Source organism: Protopterus annectens, chromosome 9.part0, assembly GCF_019279795.1.
Source record: "Protopterus annectens isolate FY-2018-M chromosome 9.part0, PAN1.0, whole genome shotgun sequence".
Classification (NCBI taxonomy): Eukaryota; Metazoa; Chordata; order Ceratodontiformes; family Protopteridae; genus Protopterus; species Protopterus annectens.
In genome coordinates, this window is record NC_056743.1 from 414,407,358 (window position 1) to 414,426,064 (window position 18,707).

At 42.5% G+C, this 18,707-nt stretch overlaps 1 protein-coding gene across 1 annotated transcript in view; it reads left to right on the top strand.

Annotated features, from left to right (window-relative positions):
• Positions 1 to 18,707, top strand: part of LOC122811243 (tumor necrosis factor receptor superfamily member 10A-like) — a 1,311,615-nt gene that overhangs the window by 448,020 nt on the left and 844,888 nt on the right. The window contains exon 3 of the mRNA XM_044082955.1: positions 13,154 to 13,285. Coding sequence (XP_043938890.1) covers positions 13,154 to 13,285 — 132 coding nt within the window. The remainder of the gene's footprint in view (positions 1 to 13,153; positions 13,286 to 18,707) is intronic.

Sequence of the window (18,707 nt, forward strand, 5' to 3'; positions counted from 1 at the left end):
ATCCCTGAATGGTTTCAGAGAACATTATGTCCTAACCAGTTTCTCTTCTCAGTTTTTTCCCCCAATAGCCAGGCACTCTACACCACTCTGTAGCCATTTTTCTCTTTATCAGATTGCTGGTCTTCATGTTTCCATGGAAGCAGAATTGCTACTCTGCATACATGTATTTGATAGAAATAAAGACTCCCAGCATTTAATATTGCTTTCCATTTACTTGCCTACTCATAAAACTTGTTACTAAATCAACCTAAGGTCTCTAATCCAGTTATTTCCCATGCAAGAATGAGAAGAAGTGCATTAATTTTTCTTTTGTCATGCTCTTTTAACCAGGCTTTTTTCATTGCATTGCCTATATTTCTTAAACCTGAACAAGAAGAAATAGTGAGGGGAGAAAGAAAAGAAAAAAAAAAACAGCAGTACCTGTTTGTAATCTCCATTACACTTACAAATAACTGAGAAAACTTTACTTTTATAGCATTCAAAGAAAACCATTCACCACAAAAATAGTGCTAGTAAGAAAAAAAAAATCTTTACTTACAGTTAACTTTCTCCCTCATTTTCCCCTCCCTAAAGCATTTTTTTTAATATTAGTGACATGATGTAGGGCATGTGCTTTAGAGTCCCCCACAAGTCCAACAAATTCTGAAAAAGTCCAATATTTCCAGATTTTCTTGTTCTATCGTATTTCACAAATATAATTATTGTGTTTTAATCCCACATTAAGTTACTGGTTTTATTACAGTTCATCTCCATCTCACAAATCCCATTTCTGCTTAATTTCCAATGTACTCTGAATTCTTGTAGTCAACTCTTGTGTTCCCTTCCTTTACTTCAACCTTTTCCATTGAAACACTGGAAAGTTTCACAGGTACAGTCTCTCTGTGGTCTTTTTTTTTTTTTTTTACCAGAACAAGGAGCAGAACCGCTTTTTGTTTTACAGCTCACTTTTTGTTGGACAAACCTTTGTATTTCCTCCTCAGCATGTACTTCATCAAAAAATTATTTTGTCCCTCCAAGGAAGAATACTTTGAAGACAGCTGGGCAGAGCAATTTGAATATCACACCTGCATTTCAACACTCCCTGAATAGTGGCATAAATTTACTTCTCTTCTGCTTTGTGTACAATGAGCAATCATTCTCCATAAAAACTCTGCTGGCTCTCACTTTCAGTACTTTGTCCTTCTGCCACAGTTTTGTCAAAATCAACTCCTTCTGCTGGTAGGACTGCATCTTTACTATTAAAGGATAAGGTTGCATTCTCATAGCCAGGTTTGGAGCATAAACATGATGCCCCTTTCAACTAACAACTCCTGCTGTGGAATATCAGTTTTGTTTCTTATTTGTGCTTTCATAAAATTAGTGCAGTCTGTTCCTTCCAGCTTCTCTGGTGTAGCTGAAAAGGATGTGAAGTTGTTCTATCTCGCCGTTCATTCTTACTGATGGTTTCAGAGCCAATCCCTCGGCTCCGAGTCGGCCTACTACAAAGCTCAAGGTTTTCAAATAGCTCGAGGCCAAGTCCCTATCTCATGATGCACGTTAGAGTTACCCCAGATCTAGTTTTCCGCTGCAACAGATCGGAGGTTCTTGCTACCTTGGGCAGTAAAAACCTTACTTTTCTCTATATTTAAAATATTGTTGATATTTTTGCTAAAAAATAGTTAAGCTCTTATAGCTTTCTCTGTCACGTTTTTCTCTTAGAAATAGTTGGCACTTATTATTGTGTACTTAGGTAGTGACCTTTTGTCACAGGTTAGAATTTAGATAAGGTTATTTTTTGTGAATTAGCAGCTGTCTTTATTTCTATAGTCTGCTTATTATAAATACTTGTGTGTGTTTTAATGTTTGTGCTTTGGGACAGTGTTTTCTGTCACAAATATATATATATATTACTTGTATTTGGATAAATATGTGTGTGTGTGTGACTTTAGCCTGTTTTTTTAGTTTGTTTGGTACTGTGTTTGGTAAGATATGGCTGACCAAGATAAACATCCTAAGTCATGATTTAAAAAGTGCCCCAAATGTGGACAAAAAATGTCTTGACACTGACAGTCACGTCAACTGTGTGTATTGTTTAGGAGCATTACACTTACAAGATAGCTGCTCCATATGCCATTCCTTTTCTTCTCAGGTTCTCCAAGAGAGAAAGAGGAAACTCATTGATAGGGGGTTATTGAACCCTTCTTTCCAGGAGGCTTTGAGTGACCAGGATGGATCTGGCAAGTCCTCAAAGTCTTCCGAGACTTCCATAGAATCAAAAAATTCAAAAAAAGTCTGTGACATTGGCTCCACAGGTCTCGGAGCCGACTGTCTTTTCTTTTCGGATCCGGTCCCCAGTTTTGGAACCTGTATCTGAAATTCCAAAATCTCCATTACTTCAGTTGGTACCACCATCGATCCATTCATCTCGGTCTTCTGTTAGCCTTTCAGATTTGGATGTGGATCGTGTAGTGCAGAAGCTTTTACAGGCACTAGCCTTTGCAAAATGATTGGCTTTGGAGCCAAATACCCTTATGCCAGCTACAACTCTTCCTCCTATGAGCCGTACCCATACTTCTGAGCTGGAGGAGTTGGACCTGTTGATTGTTTAGCCTTCGGAGCCGACACCTGCTCCATTGTCTTCGGCTCCATTCACTCTGCCGTTCTCGGCATCGATCGAGGACTCTAGGAGCCGACATTCTCTGGTCGGGTCCAAGAAGGATAGTCGAACTGACTTGTCAGTTCCGACTCTGCCTCTCGGGGCTTTGGTTCGGATGAGCTCAGCTCATACCTTGGGCTCAGAGCCCACTGTCCCAGTGCTGGGGTTATTGATGGTTTCCTCGGATCCATTGGTTCCTTTGCATTGGAGCAGGGGTACCTTCGAAGCCATGAGGAGAGTTATATCTCCTAAGATATCCTCAACTTCAGGTCCGGCTTCTTCATCCCCTAAAGTGCCTCTGTCTGCTTCTGCTTCACAGATCCTGGCAAAGCACAGAGACCCAGAGCCTCAGGAAGCCCCATTGGGTTGCCCATGCTCTTCCGAGACCTCCACAGAAGCTCCCACTGATGAGGTTCCCAGGAAGAGAGTTTGTATGAGGAAACATCTAGACTCCCCTCAGGAGTCCCTAACATTTGATATTGACTTGGATGAATCAGAAGGGTCCCCCTCTGAGGATATCTCATTTGCAGAGATGCTTGAAATCCTTAGGCAGAGGGGTGACTGGCAGTCCACAAACCCTACTGAAGATGAGTCATTTCTCCTGAAGGCTTTTGGGTCTCAGCCCTCCATCTCTTTTGTGTCTCTGCCCTTTGATGATCTTATGCAGCTGGTCTCACGAAGGGCATGGGAGTCTCCGGACACCATGGAGCCTGTCCCTAGGAGGCCTAATAAGTTTATATCTGCTCCCCAAGATAAATCTTTTTTGACCAAAAGTGTGCCAGTTGATGCCATGGTGGTGGCGGCAGCCAACAAAAAGGAAATGTCAGAAACTTCCTCTTCTATCCATCCTCCTAACAGAGACTCCAGGATCATGGCTAGATATGGGAAGCGAATGTTTAGTTCAGCGACGTTTGCACTATGCTAAACTACTTAACCCATTTCATAAGACTACAAAGAGATCTCCTTAAAGAGCTGGGAGATACTATTCAGGGTATAGTAGCTGCAGGAACAAAGTTGCCTCCCAGCTTGCTACCCTCAACTCCATTGTTAACTCGTCCATGCAGCTGATGGAACAAGCAGGGCAGCAGGTACAGGATTTGCTCTTAGGAGGCACTCCTGGATGCGCTTGTGTTCCTTCACGGAGCCCTTCAAATCATCCTTTGTGATTACCCCTTTTGGCTCATCCCTTTTCAGGCCCAAAGTTAAGGAAACGTTGACCAGGTGTGAGCAGGAGGGAAAGACTCTGCCTGCCGTCAGAGTCCGTTTTTTCACCCCTACCAGACCCTATCCCAAGGGTCAAAGGGAAGGGAAATTGTGGTTCCGAAAAGCCCAAGAAGCCTTTCAGGACACACGTGGTGACCCCCCCCCCTTCAGGGGCAGAGGAGGGGCAGTAATAGAAGACGCCGCCATCACGGCAGAGGGGGTCCACAAAAGCAGGGCAACGGAGATCACTTGTTTGGGAAGCCCTACCAGCGAACCTGAAAGGAGGCCCGACTGTCCTGCTCTGGAGGCAGTCGGGGGTCGCTTATCTTTGTACCCAGACACCTGGCTCAAAATAACAAATGACAGCTGGGTAAAAAGTATCATTTCCAGAGGATACTTCATTCCATTCGCCACACCCCATCCACCGACAAGAAAAATCCCAGATGTTCCACCCAGTTACAGGGAACAAGCAACAGTAGAGGTCCAAATGTTGCTAAGAAAGAGTCATCCAACCAGTCCCAGCAAACCAGACAGGATCCAGAACTTACTCAAGATTCTTTTTAGTTCCAAAAAAGACAAGGGGACTGGAGACCTATTTTGGACCTCAGCAGACTAAACAGATCAGGCAAAAAAGAGAAGTTTCGTTGGTCACGCTTCAGTCGATACTTCCCTTTTTAAGGAAAGACGGTTGAATGTGCTCAATAGATCTCCAGGAGGGATACTACCACATATAAATGGCCAGACCATCCAGGGATCATCTGCGCTTCCAGCTGGGAGCCAATCATTACCAGCTTCGAGCCCTGCCCTTTGTGTCACTATAGCCCCCAGAGTGTTCACCAAATGTATGGCAGTGGTCACGGCTCACCTGAGATGTTTAGGATTCTAGGTGTTTCCATACCTAGACAATTGGCTCCTCATCACCACAACCAGGCATCAACTCATTCAAGCCAGGGACTCCACTCTGTCACTCTGCAGCCAGCTGGGCATTACAATCGACTCAGAAAAATCTGCCTTGTCGCCATCTCAACATACCATTTTTATCAGAGCAGAACTGGACACCACCACGCTAAGACTTCCAGTAGAAAGAGTCTTACTACTCCATCAGCAGGTCTGCATTCTGATATCCAAAAACAAAGCTCCAGCATCAGAAGTCCTAAAGTTGTTAGGCATGATGGCAGCTGCAATTCTTGCCATACTGCTGGGCCGTATGCACATGCAGATGCTGCAATGGCTGTTGTTCACTCAATGGTCTTACCAAGAGTTTCCCAGGTCTCACCTGATAATTATCACAAACTCTTGCAAAAAGGATCTTCAGTGGTGGTTGACCTCACTTCATGTCACGATAGGACGTATCTTTGTTTTACCCCCACCAGCAACCACAGTGACCACGGATGCTTCCCTGATAGGGTGTGGGGGGGGGGCATTTTCAGGGAAGGACAGCCCAAGGCACATGGACCGATCAAGAGACATATCTGCATATCAATGTCTTGGAGATGAGAGCAGTATTTTTGGTGTTGCAGTACTTCCAGGACTCTCTTCCTCTGGGTACGATTGCGATTCAGACAGACAACATGTCAGTGGTTTGGTACTTGAACAAACAAGGAGGAACCAGGTCATATCCCTTTTGTCGCGAGGCCTTAAGAGTATGGCAGTGGGCTGTTTCCACCCAGCGCTTTCTGTTAGCAACGCACATCTCGGGGAAATCCAACGGGATAGCAGACAAGCTGAGCAGAGCAATTTTGTTGCCCCATGAGTGGTCCATCAAGAAAGAAATAGCGGACAGTATATTCCGCAGATGGGGCCAGCGTTGCTGCAACCTTTTTGCCAGTCACATGAACATGAAATGCAGAAGCTACTTTGCCCTGATTCCCCCTTGCGAAGAAGCCCCAAGGGACACTCTTGTTTACAATTGGCCTCCAGGTCTCCTCTATGCCTTTCCACCAATCCCTTTGATACCCAAGGTTCTGCAGAAAGCAAAAACTCTGGGAAAGACCATCATTCTAATAGCCCCTCATTGGCTTTGCCAGATTTGGTTCCCCTTTCTTCGACTTCATCTTTTGGAGGACCCTTGGATTCTGGACCCAGTTCCAGACCTTCTGATGCATTCGTCTGAGTAACTTCATCCCCTCTCTGCAGTCCCTGAAGCTGACAGCTTGGCTGCTCCAATTCCCATCATAGCCAGGTTCCATAACTTTTCCAATGAGACAAAGCAAATTCTCTTATTCTCTCATAAGTCCTCTATGAGGAAGTTTTACCTTGGCAAATGGAAAAAATTTTCTTTATGGGCCTCTAAAAACAATATTGCTACTTACCAAGCCCCTATGGCCTCTATACTAGATTTCTTGACCATGATCTTCAATAAAGGAGCTGCAGCAGCAACAGTCCATGTTCAACTTGCTGCCATTTCTAATTTTCATCTTGGATTCGAAGGATTGAATATTATGTCACACAAATTATCCAAAGTCTTCCTCAAAGGGACCTTTCATCTCAGACCACCTGTGAAATCTCCCTATTCCCCATGGAATCTAAAAGTTATGCTTTCCTGCATTATTCTTCCTCCATTTGAACCATCTTCCTCATGTGACCTCAAATTTTTGTCATGGAAGACCATCTTTTTAGTGGCTCTTACTTCTGCCCGCAGAGTGTCAGAGCTTCAAGCCTTGTCCTTTAAACCTCCTTACTTGATTTTTCTTGCTGACAGAGTCTCACATCGAACAAACCCCTCCTTTTAGCCTAAGGTTTGCACTGAAACTATTCTTAACTAAATTATTGATTTGCCAGTTTTCTTCCCCACTCACTCCAACAATCTGTAATACATGTTGCATAAACTTGATGTTCACAGACAGCTCAGATTTTACTTAGAACAAAAGAATTTAGGAAATCGGAACAGCTTTTTGTTTCCTTCTCAGACTCCAAGAAAGGTATGCCAGTGGCTAAAACAACTCTGTCTAAATGGTTATCTGATTGTATCACATTTGTTTATTCAGCTAGCAATATGCCTTTGCAACATAAAATTAAAGCTCACTCAACAAGAGCAGTTTCTACATCCTCTGCTTTTTCTGCTAGACTTCCTATCGATAACATTTATGCAGCAGCCTCTTAGTCAAGACCTCATACCATTATCACTCATTACAAAGTTGACAGGGCCTCCTTTGGATCCACTGTCCTGAAAAATATACTCCCGTGAGCCACCCGAGATATATTGTGCTTGGGAATGCTACCCATCAGTAAGAATGAATGGCGAGATAGAACTACTTCACATAAAGAAGTTATGTACTTACCATAATGTTCCATGTGAGTTGCTCATCTCACCTTCATTCTTGCGTCCCTCCCTTCTACCCCCTGCTGGGTTTTCAGAAGACCGAGATGCTAGATACTTCCTGGTCATTAAACCCTTCTATACTTTCTCTTATGGAGTTATAGAATGACATATGGTATTATTATACGCAGCAAACAAGATCTGAGGTAACTCTAGGTGCATCATGGGATACGGACTTGGCCTCGAGCTATTTGAAAACCTTGAGCTTTGTAGTAGGCCGACTCGGAGCCAAGGGATCATCTCCGAACCCATCAGTAAGAATGAAAGTAAGATGAACAACTCACATGGAATGTGGTAAGTACATAACTTATTTTTTTTTCTGTGTTCTGTCCTCTAATTCTATTATTTTTTGAAACATCTTTCCTGAGCAGTCTCATATTCAGCCAGCCTTTTCTTTTTAATTTCAACCTGTGCTTTTTGCAGTTTTATCAACTCATCTAAATATTTCTTTAAAGCTTTCTTCCATTTTTTTCCAGCCTTTTATTTGTGTTGCTATACTCCATCAGTGTTTCATTTATTTTAACCAGGTCTGTGTGCAGTTGTCTTGTATCTTTCCTTTAGGTTACTGGAATTTGTGTGGAGTTGCACTGCTTTTTGCTGAACAGTTGCAGAACCTTCCCCAGTCAGTGTTTCTTCCACATTTTTTGTAGCTAATTTTTTCCAGGCAGTACAGTTGCTAGCCACTTACTGAAATTTACCCATAAACACAAGTCTACTGGCCTTCACTGTTGAGTTCCAGTTTTCACACTGGGAGAGCTAGAATTAAGCTGTTACTCAAATCTGCAGTCATCTTGAAAGTCCAGGTCATGCAAGATTTTAAGCAAATTTCCCTTGTTCTTATTCTAAAGTTTCAGAAAAACTACCCTATTAAGGCTGGCCCCTTTGTACACAAGGACCAAAAATCATCTCAAAAGGGTAAAAAAAAAACTTAACTAAAGGAGACTTCAGGACAAATCTCAGCAGGATTCAAAGGGATTTAAGCCCTGTTTTCCCTGAAAATACCGACCTCTCAAAAGCTGTCTCTGACCTTCTCAACCTGGCAAGTCCATAACTTCAGAGAAATAAGTTCTGTCCATCATCCAAAAAGGATATAAAATGTCTTGGATTGCTCCACATCTCACAGGTTTTCCTCAGTCTCATCAAAACCAGGTTCACCTCATTATCCTTGTTCTTCAGTACCTCTTTACTCTGGGAGCAGTAGAATTTGTGCCTCCTCATCTGTTACAGAGAGAGTTTTATTCCAGATTTTTTCTGGTTCCCAGAAAGTTGGGTAATTGGAGATCCATTCTGGATTTTCTTTAAATACCTATCTCAGAATTCAACATTTCAGGATGTTGACACTGCCATACTTACTTCCAGCAGTCCTTCCCCAAGCCTTTTTGATAACACTGAATTTAAAGGCTGCTTATCTTTTACATTCCTTTTCATCCAGAATACATGACTTTCTTAAGGTTCTGTGTCTTTCATATCACTTTCAGTTTTCTGCTGTACCCTTTGGTCTTTTATCAGTCCCAAGGACGTTTACAAAGTGCCTTACTCCTGACATTGCCATTTTCAAGTCTTTAAGGAATTCAGAATGTTCCTTATCTGAACAATCTCCTGATACAGGCTCCTTCCTAACAGATTGTGTTAAAGGGCTTGGACTTTGTAATGAGTCTTCTGCACAGTCTAGGGTTTGTTTTGAGCCTCAAAAAACTCAAGTTTATCTCTGGATCCGATTTCTCTAGGATGCAGACTCAACACACTGTCCATGACAGCCTTTCTACCTCGAGACAAAGTTAAATTCTTCTCAGAATATTTTCTAACACTTCTTCCCTTGGATGTGATCTCAACAAGAAAGATATTGAGAGCCTTGGGGTACATGACATTAACAATTTTGATGGTACATTAATGCTGACAATATTTCTAGCCAGTTTGGACTTAGCACTGCTATCTGTTAAACTTTCCAGTTCCTCTCTTGCCTTTCATCAAGAAGGAATTACTTTGATGAACCAAGCAGATTTTACTCATTCCAGGAGTGCCCCTTCTGGTTCCGTTCCTTACCTTTCCAGGAGCTGTTCATGGATGCTTTGGATCTGGCATGGGGAGCTTACTCCAAGACTATCTGATTCCATGGAATGTGGTCATCCAGAGAGAGAAAAGACCACATAAATGAAAACTTTTATCGTAGCCCTTTAATTCTAGCACTAACTCTGGATACTAGTCACTGTGTAATGTGGTACATGAGTCCACAAGGAGGCACCAAGTCTTACCACCTCTGCATGCTAGGCTTGATTTTATACTACAGTACACTTGAACATAGTTTCCTTCAGGCTATGTATATCCCACCAGAAAAGAACATTTTGGCAGATCCAGAGCAGACCCTCATGAATGGATGTTGAACAGTGGTCTTTCTTTCTGGACGTTGTCCATCAGTGGGGTACTCTCCAGATAGATCTTTTTGCCTTGACACACAACAGATAGCTCAGACTGTTTAGTTACACACTGCCATGCCTTTAGGCATAGAAGATGGATGCAATGGCTTTTTCTTGGAATGAAGTTTACTTTTTACATACCTTGCCCTTCATCTGATTCCCAAAATCCTTCTTGGAATCAAGAAGGACAAACCAGAAATTTTACCTGTGACTTGTTTTTGGCCCAGACAGCACTGCTTCTCTCTCCTTTTTCCTTTAGCTTGTGGCAGTCATCATAGTTTACCTCACAAGATGGATTTGTTCTCTCAGAATAAGTTCTCTGTAATTCACCCAAGCCTACAAACTGAATCTGACTCTCTGTGTGATAGAATTTTAATTCCATTTAGGCACTGCTTTAATGAGGACATGATTGAGGTTCTGTAGGAGGTTAGAAAACTGACTGCAAGGAAATCTTTCTTTTCTAAATGGAAAATATTTTCCTTGTACGGCCACAAAAATAATTGGTACCCTTGTCAACTGGGAATTCCCTACACACTTTGTGTGAGTTGCTCAATTCTGGACTGCCATTTTTTATTCTATCAAAGCACATCTCTCAGCCATCTTTGCCTACTTGCCTGTAAGTCTACCACTTTCTACTTGTTTTAGGGTCAAACAGTTTTTGAAAGGCATCTAATACATCAGACCACCAATTATGTTTTGGAAAAAAACTTACCCTACCGCCTTTTGAGCTTGCTGCCTCTTATTAAAATGTTGTACTTGGAAAACTGTTTTGCTGGTGGCTTTGACTTCTATTGTACCATTTTTGTTTTCTGTAAGGATAGTGTAACTCTTAGAAGTAACTATACTTTCATGCCGAAGGTGTTCAGCAAGTTTTCTTTAAGTCATACCATCAACCTGCCTACCTTCTTCCCTTCTCCTCAGAACAGAGGAGAAAGATTGTTGCATTCTTTGGATGTAAATACAACTCAGCTTGTATCTTGATCAAAACAAACATTTTAGGAAATCTGACTGCTGTTTGTATCTTTTCAAGACAAGTGCTTAGGCACCTGTTAAAAGCAGACTATTTCAAAATTTATATTTTTAATGTTATTTCCTTTTATTATTCCTCCTATGGCAAACAACTTCAGGCCCCAGTAAAGGCTCATTTCACTAGAACTATAGCCTCTTCTGGGGCTTTCTTCAAGGGAATGGACTGTCCTTGAAGCAGCAACTTGGTCTTCTGTTCTGTTCACATTATACGATGCATTCCTTCAATGATAAAACTCACAATGGTTATCTGGTGACTGCCTGCTTTTTCAGGTGGATGAACATAATAACGTAAGGTACACAACTTTTATGTACTTGCCATAACGTTAGATCTTCATCATCCATATCTGTCCACTTTAACATACCTTCCCTCTCTTGTAAGTTGTCATGCATTTTAACATTGGCCTATTCAACCTTACCTGACTCCTTTCACAAGGGGTAGCATATTTCTTTAAATAGATGCAGATCTTAACCAGATATATTTATCTAGGACTAGAGCAGGTTTTGCTAGGCCTATTCTCCAGGGGATTTAGACCATAACTCAACTCAGCCTTCCTCCTCCCTTTCTTCTTAGCTAGCTTTGGCTCCTGTCTGTTAGCAACATTGCATTCCAAACTCCTGCCTGTATTTTTTTGCCCCCCCCCCCTGATTTGTATGTATGTAATTATCTGTCATTCTGCTTGAGTTTCTTGCCTTGGCCCAAGCAAGTGCTGATATAATTTGCTCCCGTACATCCCTTATGCACCTCCTAGCACCTTCAGGCTGAGGTCACATGTTGGACATATGGCATGAGGGGAAATTATCCCAAGTTTGGTATGGTAGTCGAAAGGTTTGTGTTTCTTTTTATGTACAGCTATCCTTGGTAGGATAGCCCATCTGTTAGTAACACTGCAGCAGTGATCAGTCATTCTGCTTTATAGTAAGTTTTTATACAACTGTATTTTGACACCCTGCTTTACAAGTGTCTTTTAGGTTTTCTGTATACTTTTCTTGTACACTCTCTCTCTCCCTCGCTAATGACATTTTTATAAAAAGCAAAACTGCACAACAGTAGATGTTCATCGTGTTACACTGCTGCAGTCATTACACTTGGGTTATCCTGCCGTCAGGCGGTTCCCCAGTCAGCCTGAGTTCCAAAGTCTTCTGTCTCCTGTACCATCCACTCAGCAAACCTCATCTGGCTGTCATCTCATTGAGGCTAACTGCATGATTTCTCTGTTCTTTTTATAGCCAGGTAGCCAGCATACCTTCTCAGGATAGTACTACACATCGTAACGGCATCCTAACAAAAAAAAAAAAAAAAAAAAAAAAAAAACACAAGGAGAATTTACATTGGGAAATCATCAAGGAGGTAGATCTTTCACTTCCCCAGTTCCATGCTTTCTTTACGTTTCAGCTTATGTTTTTAACATAGGGTTAAACCTTGAAGATTCATTTTGCCACTAGTATTAATTTTCATTGGGCTAAAATTCCACTTTCTTAGTATCCCTGAAAGTTGGCAAAGTTTATCTTAGGGGAGGTTCCCCCCCGCCCCCACTCTGACCACCCTATAAATATCCAGTTCTACGTGGAATTTCTGTTTCACTTTAGAAAATTTGACATATTGACATTTTGATCTAGCAGCCCCAGCAGACCTAAGTATTTAGGCTGGAAGACTTTGTTTTTAGTGGCAATAAAATCAGCCAGAAGAGTTTTAGAATTATAGGTCCTATTTTCTCATCCTGCATACTTATTGTTTTATTAAGACAATGTTACATTAAGAATTAATTGGGACTCCTTGCCAAAAGTGGCTTTGGACATTAATCTTAAGCAGTCCATTATTCTTCCATTTTTGTTCCCTGAGTTTTCTGACAAGGGTGACTAAATACTGCATTACTTGGATTTTCACAGACGTTTGAATCTAATTCCACAGAAAGAAAGATTATAGGAAAGGATAGGCTCCCTCCCCCAAATGACGTTGACAATGTGTTTTTTTCTGACTGCATTACATAATGTTATGTCTTTAGTAATGAGACTGAAGTGGGCAAATTAATCAACATAAATGTTGAAATCTGTATCCTTTTTTCAAAAAGTCTTCTGCAAATGGTACTTTTGCTCAGTCTGGAGGAAACGGGGACAAATGATGCTTTGTAGGAGCAAGGGGAGGAGCTTAAGCTTTGTGAAAAGCCAGGCAGATGCCAAAGTAATGCTGTCTGCGGTGACCACCACAGCTTTTAAAAGTGGATGGACATGGAACATGAAGATCTAATGTTTAGGTAAGTACATGACTTCATATATATCCAGGATACTGTAAATGCTGTGTTACGAATGGGTTGACTTTTTTAATGTTCTAAATTGATATATTGTTGAACTGTTTTACACAAGCCATTTAGAACTGTTTTCAGAAAAGTTGTCAGCTACTGTTAAACTAACAGAGTACAGATATAACCCATTATATTATAGCTACTGTTAAACTAACAGAGTACAGATATAACCCATGGAGTACTAGCAAAATGTACTGTTACTGCTCTGCTTTGTACTTCGACATACTCATGTTACGGTTTCTCTTTCCCACAGGGACCTATATGCATGAGAAATGCCAGGTACAACACGGTGAGAATGTCTGCAGAAGTTGTACTGCAGGGGAGGACTACACATCTGGGCCAAATGCTTTAACCAAATGCAATCGATGCAGTCGCTGCAGAAATGGTAGTTACCATTATTCACAGCAAATTTTATTAGCTCAGTAGTAGCCAGTTAATAAGTTTGTCTACTGTAATTCTTTACTGTGCAAGCAGTTTTATGTTTTTCTTTAAGCTGGTTTACTTGTAACAAGAACAAAAGCTTGCCATTAGAGTAAGTGCTTTTGTCAAAAACCTTTATACAGTTTTTGGAGTTGTTTTGGGGAAGAATATTTGAATTTGGGTGCATGTAGTTAAAGCTGGGTTACATGCAGTGTACTGCTGTGCTTTGTACTTCAACCTGACAACCATTGTAGAGTTAAGTTAGTCTAGGTGCTGCACTTCTAGAATAGATCTGTGTAAGGTACATTTTGTGGAGTAACTGCTATGAATGCTCCATACTGAATCATATGGCTATGCACTGTGCAAGAAAACATTGTATCTGAAGTTGTCAGTCTTCATCCTGTCATCACCTGTGGGTTCGGTTCCGAACCTTAGGAACTGACTCAGCCGTTTCTACAGCTAATGGACTCCAAAAACTATTGATCTCATCCCTTACCCATAATGCTTAGGGTAGATTACCCCAAATCTCGTTTGCCACTTTCAGCTTCAGATGTGGTTTCCTCCATATTTCTCACGAACATAACAATTAAGTTAAAAATCTTGCTTTAAAATTTCTTCCTTTTCCCTTTAATTAAACCTTGTTTTTTCTTCTATTGCATCTTCAAAGCTTTCAGCTGTTTTTTTAAGCAGTTTTTTGTTTCTGTTGTTCTAATCTCTCTCTCTCATTGTTGGTAACTTCCTTTAAAAATGAAAACTTTTCTGTCCTTTTGACTTTTTTCTATGTATCTCTTCCTCAGAATGTGTGTTTGTGGGTGTGGACTGTTGCTATCATTACCTTCTCCGAAAGATGGCTGACAAAGAGAAGACTCAGACTGGATTTAACAAATGTTCCAAATGTGGTCATAAAACTCCCATTTTCTGACCAGCATTCATTGTGTGTATGTGTATTGGCTGGGTCCCTTGCACTTGCAAGAAGACTATTCTATCTGCCACGCTTTCAGTCACTGAGCATTGGTAGATAAAATAAACTCGCTCTGAAAGGCCTTCTTCCCGCCTCTTTTCAGGAGGCCATATCTGGATCTCCAGCCAAAACCAAACATAAATCTGGACATGCTTCTTCCTCCTCCTCTAGATCATTGGAGGTGAAGAAATGCTGTGTCTCGGTTCGAACACTTCCTCAACACCGAGCCCCAAAAAAGAAAAGGACATCTGAGCAGACTTTAGAACCATCAACCCAGAAGGATACCTTGGAACCAGTTGCTGCTTCCTCAGTTTTGATTCCTTCGTTGGCTTCAGAACAGTCATCCTCATCTTTTATTACTCTACTAAGGACCTGGTATTCACCTTTACTGGACCCCTCTGCTGACAGACCACTGTCTCTATTATTAGATAGCCCAAAGTCCCCTTTGGTGGTCTTCATCCGTTCTTCCAGGAGTCTCACTGAAGTCGATGTGGAGATGTTGGTGATGAAGATCCTTTGGGCCCAAGGTGCATTGGCCATTCCATCTCCTACCCCTTTGGGATAGGCACAGACACCTTCCACTTCCCCTTCCAATCCTCCTCCTCTAACCTCCACAAGTACTTTAGAGTCTTTGATTCCAAACTTCCAGCATTTCTTTCTCTTCAGAATGGACGATTGCCCTGAGCACTTCTGTTATATTGGAACTGGAGTCCTCTTGGGGCTGCAGCATGGCAGTCTGTTCTGCGTCATTGGGATTGCTCCCAGTTTTTCCGTTCAGTCCCTACATCTCGGAGAATCGGCACTGACAGGTTTGAGTCCAACTCCGATCTCGATGGGACCTCATTGGGATGAGGGTGGACTTCGGCACTGAGGTCTTTTTTTTTTCAGCCGTGGAGCACCCTTTCTTTTCTGGTGGGTCTGCCTTCGAGGGCATGAAGAGGGCAGCGGCTACTTCCACTACTAGGTCAATTCCTTCCTCCTTGAAGTCTCCATCCCTGTCTGTTTTGGGTCTGGAGCATCAACCAACCCCTCCACAGGGTCACAGAGGCTACCCAGCAGGGTACCTCCTCTTCTTCCGAAACCTCCCCAGATGTTCCCCTTGGAGAGGTCCCTTGGAAGAAATCATGTAAGAGGAAGCACCTTGACTCTCCAGAAGAGTCTGTCACAGATGACACTGATTTTGATGAAGGCGAAGGGTCCCCCAGATCACCTCCCGATGATGTCTCCTTTGGAGACATCCTGTAAATACTTAAACAGAGAGGTGGTTGAATGTCCCCTCAACCCTTCGACTGAGGAATCTGTATATCTGCAGACTTTCAGTACCCACTCACCTGCATCCTGAGTATCTCCACCTGCCAACGAGCTCATCGAGTTGATCTCTCGTCGGGTGTGGAAGGCCCCTGATGCTACCGAGCCAATACCCAAAAGACCAGATAAAATCATCAGAGTTCCAGAAGATGAACCTTTTTGGACTAAGGGAGTTCCTGTAGATGCCATGGTAGTAGCAGCTGCCACTAAGAAGGAACTAGTCTAAGGAAGTTCTTCTATCCATCCCCCCAACAGGGTGTCACCAGTGATGGACAGATATGTGAAGTGAAGTGAGTTTATGCTTTGACCTATGGTCTTTGAACTACCTGGCACATTTTACAAGACTGCAGAGAGATCTGATCAAGGAGCTGTTTCTGAAGAGGTATGGGATTTAGTCACCTTTCAGTTAGCTATCCTGACATCCATTTCCATTTCATCCATGAGGCTCATTTCTCATGTTGCCGATGGAAGGACAAGAGCAGCGGATTCAGGCATTTCCATAAGGAGGCATGCCTGGATGTGCTTGTATGATTTTGTAGAGCTCTTCAAATCTTCATTTGTCAGTACACCCTTTAACAGCTCTTCCCTTTATGGCCCAACTCTTAGAGACACTTTAATCAGGTGTGAGAAGGATGGGAAACCCTTTCTGCCATAGGAGTATGTTTTTCCATTCCTCAGAGGCCCTTTTCTAGTAGAAACCAGTGAGGAATAGGTAAAATGTGGTTCAAGAAGTCTCAAGGGTCTACCCAGACTACTTCTGGTGAAAGTTCCCCTAGGAGCTGAGGGAGGAACAATAATGAAAGACACCGCCCTCACGGCAGAGGCTGTCTGCAACATTGGGGTTTCCAGACTACCTTCTTCAGAAACCCTTCCAGCACTCATGAACGGAGGCATGATGGTCCACCTCTGGAGGCAATAGGAGGTCGCTTATCCCTGCACCTAAAAGCCTGGCAAGAAATCACCTCCGATAATTAGGTGCACAGAATCATTTCTAGAGGCTGTATAATTCCCTTTTCCCTTCCTACTCCCTGCTCAGAGTGATTCCCTGATGTTCCAGCCAGTCAGAGGGAGCAGGCAGTTATTCAAATTCAAAAGCTGCTAGAAAAAAGTGTCATTCAAGAAGTCCCAACAGACCAAATAGGATCAGGATTTTACTCAAGATTACTTTTAGTGCCAAAAAAGACAGGGGACTTGGAGACCAAATTTGGATCTCAGCAAACTGAACAAATCTGTTCGAAAAAACAAATTCTGGATGGTCACGGTTCAGTCCATTCTTCCATTTTTAGGAAAGGCAACTGGATGTGCTTATAGATCTTCCAGGTGCCTACTACCATACAAAGATGGCAGATGTTCCAGAAGATTCCTTTGCTTCCGGCTGGGAGCACTCATTACCAATCCAGAGTTCTGCCCGTTGGTCTCACCACAGCCCCCAGGGTGTTCACAAATGCATGGCAGTAGTAGCAGCTTAAAGACTGCAAGTGTTTTTGGTGTTTCTGCACTTAGACTACTGGCTTATTTCCACTGCAACCAGGCAACTACTGCTAATGGCAAAACAAAAGGTTCTACAGTTATGTGACCATCTAGGCATCACAATCAACTTTGACAAATCCTCACTGGAACCCACATAAAATCTAACCTTTATAGAAGCGTTGCCAGACACAAGAACCTCCATTGCCTCACTCCCTCCATCTTGATTGGAAACTATCCAGACTCAACTCAATACTCTATTATGAGAAACAAAGTTCCAGCATGACTAGTTCTTCAAGCATTAGGATCAGTGGCAGCTGTCATAACTCGTTCCCCTAGCCAGGTTTCACATGACAATATTACAGTGGCTACTTGTAGTACAAATGGTCTATCCTTCAGCATTCCTTGTTAATGCCAAAATGAATCACCAACACATTCAAAAGAGATCTTCTGTGCTGGATTCATTCAAATCAAGACGTTCATCGTGTTTCACTGTTGCAGTCATAACTAATGGGTTATCCGACTCCTGGTAACCCTCGATCGCCCAGAATACCAAAGGTAAGTAAATATGACGGCTGTCGTAGGTTGTAAAGGATGTCAGGACGTCCGATACAAAAGGAGGCAGCCAACGTCACTTCCTCAGTCTTCCTTGCCACGGAGCTCGAAGCAGAAGCATTTCTTGCATGAGTGCCTGTCGGAAGTTTACCTTTTTTTTTGGTTTCCGACTACAGAGTTGAAGTCAACTACAGCTAAGAACCCCATTGGGGATCCTCTTTTCTTGCCTTAATGAATGTCAGAAAAGGTTAATAATTGTCTTACCTGTGGAAAGCAGTTTCCCCATAGAGATTTTCATTACCATTGTATTATTTGTTTAGGCCTTGACCATGACGTTCCTAATTGTGATCTCTGTGCCTCCTTTTATCTACGTACTATTCATCGTCTGGCTAAGCTTTTAGCTAAACATTTTGGAGTTTGGCCTAAGTTTGTCGGTATGGTGTCCGCTGGTCTTCAGGCTTCGGATATACCCAAAAAACGTAAGGATAAAGGACCGCGACAGGCTTCCGAAGGTTGAGTCTGATGATGATGTTAGGATAGTCGGCAGTCGTGCGGTAGCCAGTGAGGCACCTTTGCAGCCCCTCGGTTGCGGCCCCGCCGGCCTCGGTTGAGACCATTTCAGAGTCCCTCAAACCTCCATTTTGCCTTCTGACCTTTCACTTGTTGCCTCTTCAGCTAGATCCAGAACCATTAAGCTGACACCGGTGTCTGAGGCCTCTGTTCTTCGTTCAAACAGCAAGTTCATACTGATGACCTCTTCTGCAACTTCAGCGGTTGCCAGGCCTCCCGAATCCTTCAGGCTTGCAGGTAAATCTTCCTGTCGTAAGCCTGTGAAAAAGCAGGCTCCAGTTTCTTCTCGTTTCCCTCAATCCCAAATGATTAAAATGGCTAATGACCTTTTGACTCCTATTAGGGGTTCGCAACCTCCTCCTCCTCCTCCTAAAAGGAGTAGGGATGTTTCTCCTGAGGCTTTGTTTTTTTTTTCTGGTTCTGATTCTTCTAGCATTTCTGCTGATGAAGAGGAAGTTTCTCAGGCTTTTTCTCCTTTTGAGGAGTCAGATGCAGAGGAGTCCATCCCTTCTGCCTATCCCCCAGA